The sequence below is a fragment of the Osmerus mordax genome, chromosome 23 (assembly GCF_038355195.1).
Source record: "Osmerus mordax isolate fOsmMor3 chromosome 23, fOsmMor3.pri, whole genome shotgun sequence".
Lineage (NCBI taxonomy): Eukaryota > Metazoa > Chordata > Actinopteri > Osmeriformes > Osmeridae > Osmerus > Osmerus mordax.
Window position 1 is genome coordinate 2,792,194 of NC_090072.1, and position 21,517 is coordinate 2,813,710.

A 21,517-nucleotide genomic window follows, 5' to 3' on the forward strand; every position below is an offset into this window, starting at 1 on the left:
TTCCTCATTAGAATAGATTCCACTGTTTGATATCGCCATGGATGGGCTACTCAACTGTGTGAACTTAAACCATCATTCAGTAGGCTAGGCTTGTATCTGTAGGCCTATCTTCAATGTGTCTCACTTAATATTTTCATTTTGCACCTGGCTCTGTTTCAACTGTCAAAATGTTTTAGCTCGCCGGAATAGAGACGAGAGGGTGTCAGGCTGCCACTCTGTATGGGTCCAGCTCGGCCCGCAGGGGCGGCAGGCTATACGCTAACACACGGGGCGGCGCTCTCCGTTTGAACAGAACAAAGCTCCAGGGGCATCGTTCTATTCATTGCAGATATATTAAAATTAACGAGAGAGAGAGGGGGGGGGGGGGGCGCACCATCACCGTAGGTGATGCGTGAACATAAAACAAGGCTGTGCCAGCCCCGCTGACATGTGTCACACTGTTGGACCGCTGGGTGACGATTAGGCTGTATGATAATATCCCAGTCTCTGTGGACATATAGCCATTCGCTCCGACAGCATACTTACCTCCAACCGAAAAGACAAATTGAATAGTGTTGAATTGAATATATAGCCTACTTATTAAGTCCAGATAGCTACGTGTGGTTCCATCCTTGCCCCACCGAACGGTAAGACCGAACATTCATCCTTTCTAGACTTTCAGAGGTCCAAAGGGCCCCAACGGGCCACGGACAGAAGTTGAGTCATAAAGGCCTTGTCATATTTCATCGTATTATGTCATTATATTTCAGAATAGTGGCAAAGTAAATGGAAACTTTATAGAGTTTATAGACTTCATTTTTAAATTACTTCGAAGAGCAAATACTCACAACGTCTAGTGTCAAACGAAATAAAAGTTTAGCCCATGTTTTTACATTTAGTCATTTAGCAGACGCTCTTATCCAGACCGAGAGAGAAACGGCCTCCATAGGGAAGCCGTTTAATTTAAGATATACATATATATAATTTAAGACAGACAAACCTTATGAATACCCAACCAAAAAAACATTGAAAGTCTTAATTTCTGAACACTATAATCTCTAAAACCGTTCAATCAGGCCAACTATTTTTGAAACAGCCTTGTCTTTCTCACAAATCTCATACAGCCTAGGCACTTGTTTTAGAGGTAGCCTACTGTTATATATATGCCTACTGAGATAGCCTCTTTTTTTAAAGGTCGTGTAATAGGCCTATTCACGTGAAAACAAACATTCATGTAGCTTACATATTCTTGTTTTAAATTATAAGTGAGTATAGCAACGGAAAAAGTTGTATTGAATCTAAATAATTCCAACGTAACTTCGATTAAATGTATAGACAGTAAACGTCTTCCAAAAAATACAAACATAGCCTTTTCCTTTTTTTTGTACAGCAAAGCTTTTTTTACACGCAATGTCCCAGAGTGCTTCACACATGCTAATATAACTGCATCCCAAACCATCAAGGAAGACAAGGAAAACTCCCAGGAAAACGCAGAAAAAACGGACGAAGGCTTGGGAAGACTAATTCAGTGAGGGATCCCCTCCTCCCTGACGGTCGGTGACAGAGAAGTTCAGACCATAGGCTGAACAGGATCAAGAGTAGAAACGAATTTAAAAATGCGTAGATGGTGAAACTAGAGTTCCGAATCAGTGCTCCGAGTTTGCGCCTGTCAGTTTATGCAGTGGAATATTGAACAATCATATTTGTTGTAACTACTGTACAACTACTAAATAAAATACCTTCAGAACTGGCCTCTTTCCCAATCAAAATAAGCACTGAAAGAAAAGCAGGTTTTGTTTTCAATGTAAAACATCTGAACAAATAATGTACACCATAAATAGGTCTTTGGTAAGTTAAGTTGAACTTTGTCATAGGCCTACTTTAAAAGCTTGATAGAATTTGAGTATAAAAATGTTATGTAGGCCAATTCATTTTATCCATTTGTGTAAATTGTATTATTGGGCTCACCCACTGACGTAGTATGATGTCAGTGTTCTATAAGCTCGTCATAGCACAAAATACACATAAACTTTTGTATGAGTGGAAATAGTACATATCCACATCCTCATGTTGAACTCTGTGGACTCACATATTTCATACACACACACACACACACACACACACACACACACACACACACACACACACACACACACACACACACACACACACACACACACACACATGCCTTCTTTTCACCCACAATGCACCTGGTGTTTAGTCCCTGGCTTCCAAAATGGCCAGCTGCCCTGGCCTGTCCTCAGTGGCGACAGAGACGGAAACCAGGAAGTTGATCAAGGAGCCGTGAAGGGGTGACAACAGGCGGGGCGACCGGATGAAACATGTACATTTTTGACACCATCACCATGGAAACACTTGAGCACTTGACACACACACACACACACCTGCGAATTACAGATCGGTTCTGTCAGGAAGCAGACAGCCCAGCCTTGAGTGTCTGCTTCCATGAAGACTGGAGAACAGAGATAGAGTCCTCTCTGTTAGTAAGGACATACTGGATCACAGCTCTGCCCCAGCAGTGTTTTAGGTCAGGGGTGTAAGACAGTAGGACATGTCTGAGCTTCTGGGGGTGGGGGGTGGGGGTAGCTGGCTCTGCCCAAGGGGGCATGACAAAGGACTGGGTTGGAAATGGGTCTGTGTGACTGTGTGAATCTGTACGGAAATAAGAGTAGATACGTAGATACACACACACAGGATAAACACTTCCATGACCCCAGGATTATTAAATTCTCAGAATGCCACCTCCTTCTCCCTGAACTGGGTTACCAGACCTTATCGCCAGTCTCTCCCTTATCAAGTTGTGGTGCTGATTGCCCTCTAGAGGATGCACTTTGAACTACATCCTGCAATATGGGGAAAAAAAGAAAGCAACTTTCTGTTCAACAGTACCATTTATTATTTCATTCATGGCATAAGAAAAACACGGAAAGACTGTCACACAAACACAGGGAACACAGTATCGACTAATTCTAGATGCTACATTCCTGGCTGGACAGTTGCTTCACAAATTAGGATGTTTTTCCCCACACCCCTAATCCTACTCCAAACACTCAACCAGGATATCTCTGGTCTGTCATGGTGCAAGACCAGCAGACAGGCTTCTTTGCAACAGACTACATTTACCAGAAATCACCCCCAAAATACTTTAAGGCGGAACTCATCTAAAGCACATAGAGGGGACATGAAGATGGTAAGATTAGGATATTTGTGTTGATTTGTGACACAGGATCCATTTGAAAGGGGGAGAGAGGAGGGAACGTCTATAAGGGGTGTAGTGTTGAATTCTGCCCACCCAGTATCTCATGCTGCCAATCAATCATGCACTCAATCAATTATTTCACGAGTCATGTCAAAATATATATATTTTTTCTAAATGTAAAATTGTATTTGATAAAAACAGACTTTTTGAAAGCCCTGGGAGCTGAAAAAATTTAAAAGCTTTTAACTGGAGAGCAAAATAGGCACTTGCATTTAAAATGGAAAACCAAGTCCCCAAAAAGGATTAAACAATCGCGCACATTTCTCAGAGGCGAGCACAGTGAGGTATTGAGCGCCCCCCAGTGGTAGGAGTGAGTCACGACGGCCCTTGGGAGACAGATTTTACTTGGAGATAATTATTAACTATAATAGGCTGGATAAGTCTCAAAACAATGTTGAAGACTGACAAACTCATGATGTCTGAGTATTAGATCCATGACTGAGAGACCATACAAACACACAGAAGCAGTACCAGAGTAACATTCAAAGTAGTTTTAAATAAGTATAAGTAAATAAATCTATTTGAGAGGAAATCAGGCTTGTGTTAGATATACCTTAGGTATTCATGTCATTCCTGTTCTGGTTCAGACAGATTAAACCATTGTCCACTGTCTGCCCTGGTCTCCTTAAGAATCAAGGGCATGTCGGGATGATTGAGGATAAGGTGAAATGTCACACGTGACACAGTCTTTTGTGTGTGTATTCGTGCCAGTGTGTGTTTGTGTTGTGTATGTGTGTACGTGTGTGTGCTTGGGAGAATGTTGGGTGGCAGTTCTCGAGATCTCTTCTAATCAAATCCTTGCCAGTCACTTTGTTCAGAGTCGTACTCCAGCTCTGCTCCCACGCAGCGCACTCCCTCCAACAGCATAGGGGTACCATGGTGGCGGTCTGCAGGAGAGAGGGGGGAGGGAGAGGATACAGAGGGAGTTGGAGAGAGAGAGCAATATTGTGTGTGTGTGTGTGTGTAAGAGCAAGAGGGAGTGTAGGAGAGTGGGTGTAGGACAGTGCCAGACAGAGAGAGAGAGAGAGAGATAGAAATATAATTTAAATGAGAAATCAGGGGGAGGGCAGAAAGAGAGACAAGAGACAGAGACACAGACCGAGGAGGGTAGATCGAAGAAGGGGGGGGGGGGTTTGGGAAGGGGAGGGGATGTCAACATGAAAAACAGTGTAATTCATCTGTAACATATCCCCCCAGTGTGCAGTCTGGGGCTGCAGTAGTGTTGGTCAGGCAGCACTGGTAGAATAAGAGGCTTAAGATACTCAGCACCCTCCTGGCCTCAGCACGCACGGACAGCATCCACACAGATGTTCAGGTCTGCACCATGGGAATGAAACACTCTCTCACACACAAACACACACACACATCCCCGCCCCCAACCCCCATCTGCTGACACAAACGCATATTTCTAATTCACACTGCCACTCTGTTTCAAACTATCCAGACAGCAAAAAAAATTATGGAGAACAAACGCTGGCTGAAAGCAAATTAATTACTGGTTCGTTCCAGGGCGGCAAAGCGCAGAAGACAGAGAGAGACCACTAGACGCATTTAAATGTTGACTGTCATGATGAGTAAGCGAAAGAGTCTACAGCACACCACTTGGTAGTGATTTGACTTGTATGGAAGCTATTATTAAGCTGATCTACTAATGCTTGAACCGGTCCTTAGCCACCATAAGGGGGCAGCAGCACACCATCAAGTGCCCCCCCACTTCCCATTCCTGCAAATTGGAGAAAAAAAACTAAAAGAATAAATAATGACAGTTAAAGAATAGAACACTCTTCGGTGGTAGCTGAATGTAGCTGTGTTTAAAAGCAGTTGCTATTTGCTGCTATTGGACGTTCAACACAAACAAACAACAGCCATGTTGTTTGTGTTGGATGCGTCTGGTCCGAGGTCCTTACCCATGACTCTGGCGTGAACTTTGACCCTGATGCACACGTCCTCCTTGGTCTCGCTCACCAGCAGCACCTCCTCACAGAGCACCCCCTCATGTTGGGCCACGTACTCACACGTCACCCTTAAACCCCCTGGGAGAGGAGAGAGAGAGAGAGAGGGAGGAGAGGAGAGGGGTTGAGAGGGGAAGGAGAGAGGAAAGAGAGGGAGAGAGAGAGGGAGAGGAGGGAGAGAGAGGGAGGAGAGGAAGAGGGGGTGAGAGGGGAAGGAGTGGAGAAGGGGAGAGGAAAGAGAGGGAGAGAGGGGGAGAGGAGAAGGGGAGAGAGAGGGAGAGGAGAAGGGGAGAAGGAGGGAGAGAGAGGGGAAGAAAAGAATGGATGAGGAGGAGGACAGATTGAGAGAGAGGAGAGAGGGACAACAGACAGTAGAGGGAAGGCAGAGATGAAAGAGGGAGGAAGAGGATAATAAATGAATGGAAATGAAGAGAAGGGAAGAGTAAGGAAGATAACAGGAGGAAAGAGAGAAAAGACTGAGTGTGTGTACTGATTGGACCGGGGACAGACAGACACACAGTCAGCCCACCAAGGGAGCTAACAGTTAACCACAGAGGAAGAACACTGGGAGGTCATTAAACATTTCTGAGAGGATCATAAATATTATACCCACACAGACACAGACACAGACACAGACACGCACACACACACACACGCACACACACACACACACGCACACAGACCAGCAGGTCATGAGAAGGCTGTAGAGGTTAATAGGCTCCGTTCAGTTCGTAGAAAAGTGTGTTGTAATAGCCATGTGAGGTAGGTGATGAAATTATCATCATGGAAATCCCCCAAATTTCAACACCCTCTTGCTTTTAGGGCGGGTTCACAGCTAAAGGTCTGTTTCAAATCAATGGTGAGGATTATACATAGTTTACATTTTCCAACTGGTCCCGTTTGTGAACATAAAAGACCAAACTCTAACGGTCCAGAAAAGACTGTAAATTAATGTAGTTTCAAATGTCGTTCAATTATTAGTCATACAATTTGCTGGTTAATGGATAACAAACCCAGCACTATTTCAACCTAGATATCGTAGGCCTACATCATGGAGCACCGACTGGTCATGCAGAGAGGGAGGGATAAAGGGATGGAAAGAGGGAGCGATGGAGGGTGAGACCTACCGTCTGCTCCTGGGGATATGTCTGTGATGCGGAGGTGAGGATTGGGGATGGGGGCAGGGCACACCTCCTTCCCCAGGGAGGGGACCTCCGGCAGGTTAAAGACAATCTCATACTTGTGCTGGGTCTTCAGGAAGCCAACCTAGGAGAGCCAGGGAGGGAGAGGAGGAAAAAAGAAAAGGAAAAGGAGACAGCAAGGAAGAACGCGAGAGAGAGAGAGAGAGAGAGAGAGAGAGAGAGAGAGAGAGAGAGAGAGAGAGAGAGAGAGAGAGAGAGAGAGGTGACAGGGGGTCAGATTGGAGTATGGAACACTGTGAATCAATAAAGATCTATGATTTGATGGCATTTGGTCTCTGGAATCATGCTCTTGATATATGCAGTACATTCAACTGAAATAGGAGTTGGACACAGTGAAAGAGGGAGAGAACTGGCATGGAGAAAGATCTCAGAAACATGAAAGTGAAACGCAGAGCAAACAAACAGCTGGAGGCGAAGAGGATACCAAGAAAAAGAGAAAATAATCCAGAGAGAGGGGGAGAAAGAGATATAGAAGGTGAATGAGCAAGCGAGAGAGAGAGCAGCAAGGGAGCCTAAGATAAGCTTCAGCTCTTCCAGCAAGAATTGTAAGCGCAAACAATCCAGCCACCAGCTGACAGCACTCTTAATCACTAACCAAACAAACAGATAGACAGGGGAACGAGGAAAGAAAGCAGATGAGAAAGGGAGAGAACAATGGGAGAACAAGGAGCTAAATCATGCAGCTATGTGTAACAGTATAGTTATGCCTTCCATTTTTCATCCCACACTCCTTCCCAACCCTATCAAAAGTCTTGAATGCACACCCCTCCCCTCCCCTCCCCACCCCTCCCCACCACCCCTCCCCTCCCCTCCCCACCACCCCTCCCCACCCCTCCCCACCACCACCACCACCACTCTTCCCCGTCTCCATGGCAACCCCCTCGGTTCCGGCACACGGCTCATTCAGCAGGCCGGCGGACCCCCGGTTCCCACTCCGGGGCAACTGAATCAAAGAGGGCCTTAGAACCGTACACACCCACGCTCCCTGCTGTACTCGACACACTGTGATCGGCTGGAACGAGTGTGGCTCTTGACTCTTATGCACACACACACACACATTATGTATGCAGTATGCACCCCCCCACACACACACACACACACATACTCTCTCTCATTTATGCACTGTGTCTACAATGCGACTCTGATGGCAGTTGAACCTGGAGTTTATAAAAGACGTGTATGTATGATTTATCCTGAGGGGGACTGCTGTAGGTGTTGTTGACAAATCTCCATGCAGCCAGACTGCCCTGTCTGGTAGTCCTCCACAGTGTCCAGGCCTCCAGCCACCCAGCAACCCAGCAACCACGTGTGGGAACAACAAGAGCCAGTGGGGCAAGACTGAAGGGGGTTCAAGTCAACTTTGACATCTTTATGATATTTAGATTAAGAAATGTCAAAGGGTGATGACACTAAATAATGAGACGAGTTATGTAAATGATTTAACAGAGGTATGATTGATTTCACGACAGGTAGGGGGTTGAGGAGGGAGAAGAGAGGAGGAGAGGAGCTGACATCCTCGCCCCGAGCCTTCAGGCCACATCCAGCAGATTAGCCCAGATGAGAGAGAAAACTTTTGATCTTCATAGTCACGCAGGTTAAACTTATTACAGCTCTAACACACGGAGGGGGGGGTTGAACTTAAGACTGGCACTGGCTGTTCTGGGGCAAGGACCAAGGATGAGAGACTGAACCGCTAATGAACGAACGGGTACTGATGGAGAGTAACGTCGGTGGAAACCACAACGCCGACCCTTAATCCATCCAACAACAAAACAAAAAAAACACTCACCTTGACCAGGAAGTTGCCATCGGGTTCCGGGATCACCATGACGACCGAGTCGTGCAGTTTCTCGTCAAAGTGCACATGGGAGGGGGCAGCGAACGCTTCCTCTGAGAAACGCACGCCCCCCGTCTTCTCTGTGGATTCTGGGGGCAGAGCAACAGGACTTAGTACAGTGTCACACACACACACGCGCACACACACAGTCATTATATTAAAGCCAATGAAAGAACAGGTGAAAGCCTGGATATAGAATCACAATCTCTTGAAAACACAATGGACCACACGCAGGCAGTAATTATTTAAATCCAAGCTGGCACCTTGAGAGCTCCAAGAGCCTCTGAGCCCCAATCACAACCCTTTATCACTCTCAGTAGTGTTCTCATCTAGGAGAGCGAGAGAGAGAGAGAGAGCGAGAGCGAGAGAGAGAGAGAGCAGGAGTGAGTGAGAACAGGTCAGAGAAGGGATACTGCGAGTGAGGGTGAGATGTAGAAAAGACATGGAATGCAAAACAGAAGGCAGCATGTCTACATATGACCGCACCTGTAGTCAACACCTTAAGGGTAAATAACAAGAGTGGGCTTGAGGCAGTGAAAGCAAGAGACATAATAATAACCTGGATACAAGTTGTACACCTGTGTGGTGTAGTTACACGTATGTATATGTTTAACTGCCGTGTGTGTCTCTCTGTATGTGAGTGTATGAAATACAAGTATATATAAGGCCATGATTGATGAATTGATGAATATTTCTGTAATTCGACGTTGCTTTGGCAATATGAACAATTGTTGTTTTCATGCCAATAAAGTCCTTTGAACTGAACTGACAGAGACAGAGAGAGCGCAGGATAGTGAGAGGGAAAACTAGAAAAGGGAGCGCGAGAGCAAGAGACGCCTCCTAATAACGCCACGTATGAAGACAAGCTTGGACTACAGCTAGCGATGGGGATCGATACCCGATTCTGTAAGGACCCCGTTCCAAATTTGTCAAAACCAGAAGATCAATAAGGTCCGAGCTTATCGATACCGCTATCGAGACTAGGTAGGCTAATATAATGCAACTTATGTCTCGAGAGATAAGTTATGTCATTTAAATCAAATCACTGATGCACAAACGTACATCGATTGTCTAATAGAATTACTAAATTCAATTGAATGGCCTGTCAACCGCCTTTAAACTAAAAGAAGAAGAATTTAATTTGTTCACGCCCTACTTATTTCTCATTTTGTTGCTAGCTACGATGGCTGAACGTACTAAGCGGTCAAAGGCTTGGCTACATTTTAATAAAGCCAAAGATAAGGACGAAGCAACGTGTAATATAAGTTCGAAGATCATTTCTTGAAAGGGACAATAATAATAATAATAATAATAAGCCTCAATAATAAGAGCCAGGGCTAATAACACCACGTATGAAGACAAGCCTGGACTACAGCTGCCATAACCCCAAGCTGCGATCCACAGGAAGAGCAGATATGAACAGGCCTAACCTCTGCACATCCAAACAACTCTGTTGTCTGTGTGACATTTTATTGCTGGTGCTCTATCCTCGATGACAAGCAGATGTTTATTTAAAAACAGAAGGATTCCTATAAGAATTTGAACTCTGTCGATGTCTTAATAAAACAATATTTTCTTTCTTGTCTCCATCTACACAAGTCTTGTTTTTAAGGTTAAATATTGTCTAAACTTCTTGACTTGACATTATTTCCTCAAGGATTTGAGTTTTTCCAGACCCTTTGACAGAGTGCTCAAGAGATTTACAAAAATGCAATTAATTTACAATCAAGTCTTCAAAATGTCATGTTATTCCATTAAAAAAAAATGTTTTCATGATTTATGTGACTGTTATTCCATGACTTGCGCGTAGATGCATGTGTGCATAGATGTGTGTGTGTAGGTAAACGTGTGCATGTAGATGAGTGTGTGCGCGTGTTGGTGTATGAACTTGTTTGGTTGTAAATCATGCCCTGCTACTCACCTCACCACCACACTGCCAAACTGCTCTTAAACACAATCACTCAAACGACCCATAAGCAGCCCACCACTTCCTTAACCCTCGTGCTTCCTTCGGGTCACATGACCCAAAGGTTCATAACGAACCATTGTTGTGTTTACCCAATTTTACCCAATACAAAAACAAATAATTTTCTTTTAACCTTCGCAATGTGGGGGGTCTGAGACAGCCCAACGGTAAAAAGCTTCACTTTGTTTTTGTATGTGGTAAAGTTGTCGCAATACGACGGTGGGTCACAACGACTGATGGGTCAGAATGACCCGAAAATAACACAAGGGTTAAAATATAATAGTTTTCTGGCCACGAACATGCTGACACAGCAGTTGGAACACATTGCAGGAATCACAACGAGTAGTTACTAAAAGAGAAGTTTGACTTTACGCTGTCTCCAAGACCAAACTAGACAATGTGCCAGGTCATATCTTGAATGTGGCAAAATACATTAACAATATAGTCTTATCAGGCACTGATGGTGGTGAATTTAGACTGGTATCTTCAGTAAATTACAAAAATATACTGTCAATCACTGAAACATACTGACATTAACTCCAATTTGTTTATGTTTTACTATCTGGGCCACGGTGAGTGATTGGAGGGGAGGTTATGCAACTGTCAATATGCACGGGATCAGTGAAGTAAGAGGATATTAAAACTGGAGATAGAGATAGTATATGGCAGGCAGTCATCTCATTTAGTCTACCCTTCAGGTTTATAGCTGTAGATGTGGGAGGTACTTTATGCCTGCCTAAAAGTGAGTTAAGTGTGTCTGTAAAGCTTCATTGTTTGGTCAGTTAGTTCAGTTGATGAGGATGATGCCGTGGTCACTCACACACACACGCGCGCACACACACACACACTCTCTGGTTAGATGATGACGAGGGTGCCAGGGGCGGTGCTGCCTGTGTCTCATTACCACGGGACTGAGAGACCAGTGCCCTTTTAGACAGGCCAGATAATCCACATTTTCTGGCCAGCAGCCCAGTCCACTGAGGGGGAGGACACCAGGACAGCAACTAGCTTGCAACCCAGTCTCTCTATCTCACACACACAGAGAGCTAGCCTCAGTACCCTCTCTCCCTCTCTCTATCTCACACACACAGAGAGCTAGCCTCAGTACCCTCTCTCCCTCTCTCTATCTCTCTCCGGTGTCTCCAAAAGTAATCTTTCTCCGTCTCTCCTGACATTTAATCTGTCTGTTGGGTCTCATCATTTTCGTTTTCGGTGGAGGGTTTTCCCCTTTGCCCCCTCATCCCTCACTCTTACTCTCTCTCCCCTTCCTTTATCTCCCCTTCCTCTCTCTCCCCTTCCTCTCTCTACCCATCCTCTATCTCCCCTTCCTCTATCTCCCCTTCCTCTCTCTCCCCTTCCTCTCTCTACCCCCGCAATTTATCTCTGCATCTGACTCCTCTGTCCCCATCCTCTGTCTTTGTCTGTCTCTCTCCGTCTCTTCCCATGCCTTTCCCTCCAGAGAACAAGAGGCAGTTCCCATTGAGCCTGAACACTTTGAGCGACAATCTATTGTCAAATCGTTAACTTTCCCTGATAACCATGGTAACTGCCTTTGTAAACTACTGATGTGTCTGCAAGTACCTTTCAGTTCCCCAGATCCCCTACCGTAGAATATCTTTACTCTTGTAGGGAGAAGAGGGAAAACAAATTAAATACAGAAATGCATCGTCCAAATGAGCATCCGCATAGAAGGCCAGCTTAGACAGTGATTGCTCCTGTTCAGTAACCTTATCAAAGCAGAACAAAGACACAGGCACTGGTCTTTCGAGCACCAACAAAAGACCCTAGCTCCACCTGGGGGAAGGAAGGGGGGGAGGGGCTGTGACACGTATTAATGACCCCAACAGTAAAAACATGTTGAGTCACAAACTGGCACCTTATCTGGTCTGTTTCCTCTGAGCTTCCAGGCCGTCTTCCTGTTCATTCTGCCTCTGATGAACACACGACTAAATAAAACCGTCTCTCAAAACTAGAAATTATTTAATTTAGATTAGATAAAGGCAAATTAAGCCAATGGCATACAGGGTCTGAGCCAGAATCTCTTGTCATGCTGCAACAAAGCCTCTGAAATTTACCACCAAAAAAGATTCAATTTATTACGTTTCCACATAAATCACGCCACAACTCCTTCAAGATTGAAGTAGTCCATGACTTGATGGTAAAACCTGCACAACTGGGGTTTAATGCTCTCCTAAACACCAATCATGTTCATACGTGTTGACCGGTAGTTTAACCGGTAGAACATCTTAGAAGAGGAATTCAACAACAAGAAAGAGTTAAGTGGCCATGCAGCCAGTCAGTGAATGACACTATCTTGATAGAAAGCCACACATAATATCATGAGAAACACAGGACAGCACAACCAGGGTAACTGATATAGACTGTCTGGGTTAAATAATGATTAAGACTTCCTGGATGCAATAATAGAATTATTCCAAGTTAATTTATGCATGGAGAGATGATTCATAGCAATTGTGTGGTATCGGTTCTGTCTGTCAATTTGAGGTCCTAACCAAGCTTCATACTAGAACAGACAAAGAACAGTAATAAATTCACAGGGAAAAAGGTTACAGTTATAAAAAGGATTATATATCGATACACTGATTCACTACTACAATCCATTTCTATTTGTTTAGGTTCTAGAAAGACTGCATTCCTAAGGTCCCCCAGGGATGGGGGAGGCAGGAGGTCAAAGGTCGTTGGTTTCTCAGAGCTCTACCCTAAACATATCAGGTAACTGTTCAACGTTTACAAGAAGTGTGGATAGTTTAGTACTTACTCTTTCTGGCTGAAGCCATCCTCACACAGGCACTTCCACAAACTCCCGGTGTCTGTCTTAGTCCCCCTGATGGTCACAGCACGCTCATCTCTCTCAACACTGGCTGGCCTCAAATACACCCTGGAAGATTTACAAAGAAGGGAGAAAAAAAACAAAAAAAGAAGGGATGATATCCCAGATTACCATGGTTAAATAGAGGGGGGGGGAGTAGATTACCCAGTATAAGTAAGGAGTGGTGGGTCATCTTTATTTGAAATAAATTCAGTCTTTTCAAAAGCATTGGTCGAGCGTTCACGATAACAACTTCACTGATACTCATATTTCAGACGAAGGGGGGGAAATGGGCAAAGCCACCAAATGAAATCAGGAAATGAATGCTGATTTTAAAGCAAGCTGGTGTTTGTCTGAGTAAATCTGAGCCCCAGGTTAGCATGAGGGTGGGAACAGGCAGACAGCACAGATGTGCATGTCCTGCAGAGAGCATATGTACTACTGGCAGATACTAAATAAAAAAATACAGGATAAAACAACAGCAAACATTTAAGAGGATAAGAGTTCAAACTGGACCTTTGAAGTCAGGCTAATATTTAGGTGAAGAGTTATAAAGGCCTCGGGCCATGGTTGTAGATAAAAGAAACAAGTGCAACATTTGAGCAAAACTAAAGCTACCGTTATCGGTTGATAAGACGCACGTTTTAGATTAGCTGGTCGAGATAAATCGACCATTGTTTTCCACTGTCCAAGACTGGACAGTCTGGCTGAATCCGAAAGACTGAGAGTCAAGGGACTTGACCTGTAAACCAGGGGACACCACAGTACTCTAGTACTCTTGAGATCTTTGAATTTCTAGGGAGTACCAGGATTTGGGGGTGATGGACCTTCACAGATGTGCGGAATCGTGATCTTTAACTTCCTCCCTCTAGTTCAGGAGAGCCTGGGAAAGAGGAGGACAAGGACCCACGAATCTTGACAGTTCATCTCTTTCTCACCCAGCGAAGAAGCAGCACAACAGACATGGACAGTGAACAAGAGTGTTCAGTAAAATGACATCGGCACAGATCCCCGTCTCTCTCCATGTAAGCCCAGTGTAATGTGTCAGTGATCGCAGGAAAAGCTAGATGGGTCACTATCATTAGAAAATGCCACATGGGACATGTAGATATATAGGCTAACCAACCCCTTTTTCTGAAATCCCAGCCAGGCTGAAGAAAGCACTGTCTGTAGGGAGTCAGGTGGCTGAGCGGTTAGGGAATCGGTATAGTAATCAGAAGGTTGCCGGTTCGATTCCCCGCCAGGCCTATGACGTTGTGTCCTTGGGCAAGGCACTTCACCCTACTTGCCTCTGGGGAATGTCCCTGTACTTACTGTAAGTCGCTCTGGATAACAGCATCTGCTAAATGACTAAATGTCTGTAGACTTTGCTTACAGGAGGACAGACATACTGGACATATGACAACTAATGGAGAGCTGCATCATATAGGAAGACGATTGTTGTGTAACTGAGACATTAGAAGGATCTGGACCCGATGTGACCCTAAACACAACATCCACGATTAACGTATACTTAGGGCACCCACAGTAAACAATGAGTTGATATGAATGGACAGTTTTGCCTGAGGCTCAGTGTTCATTAACGTAATCAGGTGGTGAAGAATCTGAAGTTGAGATTTTCAGTAGGCTATTTAAGTGTCTTTTTTCTACATTTAAGGAGTTTAAGGTCTTGATATTGAAATACAGCGAGTGATTTTTGAAGCAAACTATGATAAAACCCAAAGCTTCGTCATCATGCTGTGGCCGACAATTGAAATAACAGACGCCAAGTGAGACTTCTTTTTTTTAAGTCCATGGGAAAAAAACAATATCATACGATTCTCGTGTTTGTTTGTTGTGTGGGGTTACGTAAATGCTCTCCTTTATCAAACGAAAACACACCAGCTACGAGATCAATTCAGGCGAGTGTCTGCGTTAATGTTGCTCAATAATGCCTAATTAGGACAAGATAGGAAGGACAGTGCGTCGCTGCTTGAAATGATTTAAAATATTGTGGTCCATTGATCATTGTCTTTAACACATATCTGATAAAACGTAAGCCTTATTTGACTCATTACCGAATGCATTTTGAGTAACCATGGCAGAAAACCCTGACGGAAACGACTGTCGAATACACACTGTCACAAAGTTAGGACCAAGTTGATTAAAGTAAATGGTCAAATATTGGTCTGCAACTTACCTCGCAGTTCAGAATCTGTTTATTGGAGGATCGTGCGTCTTTGCACTGTAAACGCTGCCGTAGGACAAAGTGGGGCGCTGGAGTCAAACTGTGTAGTTTATTCCGACCACCTGCGAACATTCACTTCTGTATCCTCCCCTTTTCTACTACAATTGTGCCAGCTTCCGCATTGTGTCACGTGGTTTGCAACCTGTGCAGAAGTCTAGAGATACACGATCTGAACACAGTCCAATTTTTGTATCTGAATTGAACAGCAGGCTTTTCCCTTAAAAGTGACTCAGCAACTGTTAGAAATGCATACGATGTCTGATATCGCTAGTTTCAAAAGGGGCGTTACACGCGCCCAACGCCATGTGGTGTGAGGTCGCCACCTGATGGGGATTCTAATCTCTTACATTTCAAATACAACGGTGTTTTTAACTTGATGTCAAGGAAAATACAAAAAATAAAACATTTTATTTTGGGAATCCATACGTTAAACACAGATAATAAAGGATATCAGTGACATCGGTAGGCCAATTGAATAACTTCTGGTTACAAATCACCAATGACAACCACTAAGCTTTATAATTACACAATAAACGAGATGAAAACATATCTTTATATGTTAACTTCTCAATACCCATATTGTAATCAACAAGTAGCCTACAGCAGTTTTCACAGCAAAAATATGTATCAACTTCATTTGTCTCATTACACCACTAATTTTGAAGCTAGCCTTTTTAAAACAAGTTAACTCAAATAATCATTTTAACTCATGCTTATGTGCTCTTATGAATGAGATTGACAATCTGTCCTCCGCGAAGCTTGTAGTCTCTCACTGTTTTCTTCTCATCCAGAATGTCTGTTTGAACACAGAATACACCTATGAGCAAACTTCCATAAATACATTTACCTTATATGCTATACTCTAAACCCCTATAATAACGGCACAAGTACTACATACCCGAAACCAGTGTTTTGCAAGTTTGCATTTATATGCATGCTAATCACTACAGGCTATTACACTACTAGGTATTGTAATTAGTAGAATTATATTGTACATTTGATTGAGTATATTGTAAAACAAATTATTAATCTCTACTACTATAACAATGTACAATCTCATCTCTCGGGAAACAATAAAGTTTAACATTTAATTAAATAGAAAGCAGTGTCACAGGAATGACCTGTGTAATAATACCTTCATACACTAGTTGCATTTTGCTGGGTGTCTTGCCTACTTGTTCACACACATTCTCCAGCAACGTTCTGATTCTTTCCAGAGGAAATACATCGACCTTCAAGCACTTTCCTGCAAACCTCACTACGAGGTTGATTTTATCAGCGCTCCATTGTTCTTCATCCCTTCTGGAGCCAACTTGATCAGTCTCTACTTCCTCTCTAACAGTCAGACTGTGGAGAGCAAAGGGGGTTGGCCACAAATGAATAATTTCCAAGCACAAATTAAATAAATAAAAAGTCAAATGGTAAAATGGTAGCACATGGACTTTGACCAGGATGGAAAACATACATAGGACATACAAATTAGATAAAGTGAGAGAGATTGCACATGAGCGGAGTGACAGAACATAGACTGTAGAAACATACACAGAAACATGAGAGAGGGAGACAGAGAGAGAGAGAGAGAGAGAGAGAGAGAGAGAGAGAGAGAGAGAGAGAGAGAGAGAGAGAGAGAGAGAGAGAGAGAGAGATAAATGGCTCCTGAGAGTAGCGCAAACCTGCTAATTGAAGTGTATGTGGAGGGGGGGGGCGGGGGTTGCATTGTAGTTTGTACAAGAGTGAGAGAGAAAGACAGGGTGATAAGAGAGAGAGAGAGAGAGAGAGAGATAGAGAGAGACTGTAAGCCTCACCTGTCAGGTGTTGATGAATGTTGTGTTGTCTGTTTCTCATTCCCCCTTGATATTTCATCCCCAGTCTGGCAACAAATAGGCAACACAATGACAAATAAATTATATGCTTAGTAAACACCTAATAAAAAACATTGCTTACCACAACAACTTTCACTACATTTTCTTTGTGTGGAACCATAAGACAGACTGCTCTTCCTTCAGTTAAAATAATGACCTTTGTCAATTTTATTCATATGTTTATATATTTTTTTTTTAAGTGTCTCATCCGGGTCTCAAAGTAATGTGAGGTGCTCAATAGTTAATAGACCCTCAACGTGCTACTCGTGGCACACAATTAGTCTATTAAAGTTGGAACCATCGGTTCAATCCGAGTACGGCGGACCGAACTTCAGATAGGCTAGGTTTTTCAATAGGCTACTTCACCGTAAAACAGACAATATGAAAGAAATATTAAATAAGAATGCCTTTTACAATGCTCAACTAGCATAGGCCTTTAATCAAAGCCTCAGCATCTGCCGCAGCCATTTTGTGGTCGTGTCCCTCAGGTAAGTGTTGCACTAGCAAAAGCAATTTATTTAGCCTACAATTTGCAAGTTAGCCTATAGTGTAGCCTATGTATCGTTTTTGAATGTGGAATTATCATAAACTACAACGCGTTGGTAGTTCTATCGAGTTTCCAAAACGTTCCCCGTCGTGCGTGGTCTTTGAGAAATGAAGGCTAGGCCGCCTAACAGTTCGGCCTAATTTTAACTAGTTATATTTCAAATCAAGCAACCAAATTATTTTGGTTTCAAAACCCTTATGGATACTGTGTAGGTCTCTTGTTTGGTGTTTTAACATATTTTACAAGTGGGGGTTTTCCGTTCACAAGGGACACGTGCTAGGGGCATGGTAGCTATTGGCAGCGCATCTCGGCCTAGCAAAGACCACGTGGAATTCTTCACTGTTTTCAGGTTTAGGCTATTAGCCTAGCTACATATTAGGGTATTACCACATTTTGTAGCCTACAAGTTGGCGGGCAAGTGCCTAAACTTTAATGAAAGCCACCATGCCCTTTTACAAGATTACACACTATTGTAAACTACACATGGCACATTTTTCTGGCTGCTGTTCGGGTGGGAACGATGCGTTTTTAGCCACAGTAGCATTATATCGTTACATTTTGTAGCCTAGCCTACTTAACGATAGAATGCAAGTCTAAATTCTAACGATAGAATGAATTGTATTCACACAGTTCAGCCGGCATTGCCTTATTGTTTAGGAAACATTGGAAAACGGCAGTTTACATGTATTTTTGGAAAACCGGTTAATGAATAACAAATAGCCGAATGGTCTTTTTGAGGGGAATAAAATGGACAGTTTGAATTCGGCCTACGTCTCAGACTCGTTTTGAGGAATAGGCTATTCTCTGAAGGCAATGTTAAAGACCTAGGCATACATTTAAAAGTAAAATAGTTAAGTTCACTTACCTCTGGGTAGAAATATGCGTACACTGAACTGTAAACTATCCCCATGTCTCTTTAATGTAATGTTTTACTTTTAGTTTTACAATGGTGCTTGGTATTTAGCCTACGTAAGGCAACCTGTTTTTATTTTTGCCAATGTACCTGTATCTACAAGCTCAGAGATAGGTGTGTTCATTTCGGTTTCTGTTTTGTTTCACGTAGATTTGTATGATATGGTCTGCAGCTATCTGTACAAAGTACAGACCTTTGCATGCAATATGCAGTCGACGCAGCAGTTGACGCGTCTTCTGCTGCAGAAACGGTTATAGGTTTGAATGTCAAAAGCGACTGTAGGCTAGGGTCATCTTGGTATTTGGGGAGTTCTGTAGGCCTATTGGACAAACTATTTATTGGAACCTTCTGGATATTTGTATGGCATACTAAATGGTACGGTGATATGAGTGTTTGGACGCAGTCCAGGGTTGTAGAATTTAGCAAGTGCTTTCTTAAAGGGATCTACCAAATATTTCCACAGGTGCCCGGCTAGCTCAGTCGGTAGAGCATGAGACTCTTAATCTCAGGGTCGTGGGTTCGAGCCCCACGTTGGGCGCAAGATTTTTTTTCAGTTGATTAATTTTGATGGTTAAAAAATTGCAATAGATTTATATTGACTTTTGGATCATATAAATTATGTATATGATTTTTTGTCGTAGTTATTATTAGAACTATGTTATTACCAGCTCCTTGTGGTTCTGCACAATCGGTTATGGAGCTTTCACACAGGCAACTGTCTCGGCTCCTCCCCCAACACCAACGTTTCTTTGACAAAGCTTTGGAAATGAATGCCTTGTGCTGTTGTCTGTGTGAGTGGTACATTGGCATGTCTTGCTGTTGACCAAAGACTGGTGAATCAAGCCCACCCAGGGATGTAAAGATTTCATTGTGGTTGGTTGGGGAAGCGATCTTTTTTTTTTTTTTTTTTTTTTTTTACTGTAAGCAATTAAGGAAAGGCTTAGTAATACGATTTAGATAGACAATGTTCCTAAGTGAAGGGCTAGAGCCATTCCTTTACATGAAATAAGCTAAAAGGGATGAATTGCCACCCAGAGTTTTTACTGAGTGACTAATGAGGCAACGCTTGTTATCCTCCCCTCCCCCACCCAGTGTCAAACTCCCCTCACCAGATCCTCCTGCATCTGTTGTTTGTAGCTTTCTTCTCTGTCTGCTCTAGTCTCTGTGTTGATCTGTTTAATGTTGTCAGGGCTGTTTGAAGCTTTAGTGATGTTGTCACAGGCTATGAATTGAATAGTGAACAATAATATTTGTCAAAAGGAAAAGGAGATGCGTCCCTGGGTGGACTCGAACCACCAACCTTTCGGTTAACAGCCGAACGCGCTAACCGATTGCGCCACAGAGACCATATGACCAATTGTAAGGGGGCATATCTAAACAGCTACCCTATGTGTGTGTGTGAAGTAAAAGTTTCCTTCAAAGAAAAGTAGTATTCAGTATATTTCAGATTTAATTTAAGGAACTAAATTTAGCCTCTGATGTAACCCACGCCCCCCCTCTCTTTAGTATATACAATTGTCTGTGGTGCAGTTAGTTAGTTAATCTTTCTTATAGCAATACCTCAAACCATCCAACCTCCAACTAACCTCTGATTTCTAAGTGTAATAGATGGTGATAATATGGAGTTAGTCAATGTATACGTTTTACAGATTCAAAATATGTACGGCTAGACATCAAGATTCAAAAACACATTCCCTTTTGGAATACACAGCAAGTCTCTGTGGCGCAATCGGTTAGCGCGTTCGGCTGTTAACCGAAAGGTTGGTGGTTCGAGTCCACCCAGGGACGAAAGTTTTTTATGAATGCAGTTATACATCCAATATTTAGTTCAGTAGTTAAAGAAAAAAATATTTTTGTGGAGCTCTGCAACCTTTTTAGCTAGTTTTCCTGTTTGGCTTTGTTTGGAACTAATGTGCGTACACATGAACCACATGACCATCTAGCGTTGTTCTGACCCTTTGTTGAAGCAACTCGTTCTTTTTATGTGTCTGGATATGTTGACAATGCAGGTCTTTAAAATGATCGATGCCTGTAGTAGAGTGAAAAATAAAAATAAAGTCCCTACCATTGAAGCCTAGTGCATCCATGTCTCTGTGGCGCAATCGGTTAGCGCGTTCGGCTGTTAACCGAAAGGTTGGTGGTTCGAGTCCACCCAGGGACGAGAGTTTTTCATGAATCCAGTTATACATTCAATATTTAATTCAGTAGTTACAGAACATTACATTTTTCTGGAGCTCTGCAATCTTTTCAGCTAGTTTTCCTATTCATTTTAATCTCCTGTTTGGCTTTGTTTGGAACTATTATCATACACATGAACCATATGACCAACTAGCATTCTTACCCTTTGTTGAAGCAACTCTTTCTTTGTATGTGTCTGGATATGTAGACAATTCAAGTCTTTAAAATGATACTTGTGATAGAGTAGAGAGAAAGTCCCTACCAATGAGGGAGAATGCATCCCTGTCTCTGTGGCGCAATCGGTTAGCGCGTTCGGCTGTTAACCGAAAGGTTGGTGGTTCGAGTCCACCCAGGGACGACACTTTTTCATGAATCCAGTTATACAGTCTTTTATTGTCAGGTACGCAGAACAACACACGACCAGACTGGGCACTGTAATTCTTAGGACAATACAACACAAAGCAACCTGGCATAACATAACATACATACTCAGAACATCCATGATGTCCAGACTGTTCTCCAGTCTGCGTGTGCGAGACCGAATGCTTCGATATTGTCTGCCAGAAGACAACAGGGTAAAAAGACTGAAGGATGGGTGGTAACAGTCTTAGAATCCTGCCAGCTTTCCTGAAGCATCGTGTGTTCTGGGCCGCTTTGACCACCTTGTCTGTGTGAGCAGACCAGGTGAGATCATTGCTGATTTTGTTTGGAACTATTAGCATACACATGAAACATTTGACCACC

At 43.2% G+C, this 21,517-nt stretch overlaps 1 protein-coding gene, 1 long non-coding RNA gene and 5 other non-coding genes across 7 annotated transcripts; 4 read left to right on the plus strand and 3 right to left on the minus strand.

Annotated features, from left to right (window-relative positions):
• Positions 1–3,892: 3,892 nt before the first annotated feature.
• On the minus strand, positions 3,893–15,364 carry LOC136967593 (adipose secreted signaling protein). The gene is made up of 6 exons (XM_067261434.1): positions 15,226–15,364; positions 12,996–13,115; positions 8,203–8,339; positions 6,339–6,477; positions 5,167–5,292; positions 3,893–4,146 (listed from the first exon to the last, which is right to left on the minus strand). The coding sequence occupies exons 2-6, from the start codon at positions 13,012–13,014 to the stop codon at positions 4,046–4,048; spliced, it is 522 nt and encodes a 173-aa protein (XP_067117535.1). The 5' UTR covers positions 13,015–13,115; positions 15,226–15,364; the 3' UTR covers positions 3,893–4,045.
• A 334-nt stretch (positions 15,365–15,698) lies between these two features.
• Positions 15,699–18,654, minus strand: LOC136967886 (uncharacterized). Its single transcript, XR_010879537.1, has 4 exons — positions 18,548–18,654; positions 17,079–17,143; positions 16,409–16,620; positions 15,699–16,069 (listed from the first exon to the last, which is right to left on the minus strand). It is a non-coding gene; the product is annotated as an uncharacterized lncRNA (long non-coding RNA).
• Positions 18,655–19,060: 406 nt separating this feature from the next.
• trnak-cuu (transfer RNA lysine (anticodon CUU)) lies at positions 19,061–19,133 on the plus strand. The gene has a single exon. It is a non-coding gene; the product is annotated as a tRNA-Lys (tRNA).
• Positions 19,134–19,867: 734 nt separating this feature from the next.
• trnan-guu (transfer RNA asparagine (anticodon GUU)) lies at positions 19,868–19,941 on the minus strand. The gene has a single exon. It is a non-coding gene; the product is annotated as a tRNA-Asn (tRNA).
• Positions 19,942–20,309: 368 nt separating this feature from the next.
• On the plus strand, positions 20,310–20,383 carry trnan-guu (transfer RNA asparagine (anticodon GUU)). The gene has a single exon. It is a non-coding gene; the product is annotated as a tRNA-Asn (tRNA).
• A 299-nt stretch (positions 20,384–20,682) lies between these two features.
• On the plus strand, positions 20,683–20,756 carry trnan-guu (transfer RNA asparagine (anticodon GUU)). The gene has a single exon. It is a non-coding gene; the product is annotated as a tRNA-Asn (tRNA).
• A 301-nt stretch (positions 20,757–21,057) lies between these two features.
• Positions 21,058–21,131, plus strand: trnan-guu (transfer RNA asparagine (anticodon GUU)). The gene has a single exon. It is a non-coding gene; the product is annotated as a tRNA-Asn (tRNA).
• The last annotated feature ends 386 nt before the right edge of the window (positions 21,132–21,517 follow it).

Excerpts from the sequence above, each read along its gene's own strand:
- LOC136967593 (XM_067261434.1), bottom strand. Across the intron at positions 5,293-6,338 it reads CATATCCCCAGGAGCAGACG|GGGGTTTAAGGGTGACGTGT; the intron begins GTAGGTCTCACC and ends CTCCTCTCCCAG. Across the intron at positions 4,147-5,166 it reads AGTTCACGCCAGAGTCATGG|ACCGCCACCATGGTACCCCT; the intron begins GTAAGGACCTCG and ends TCTCTCCTGCAG.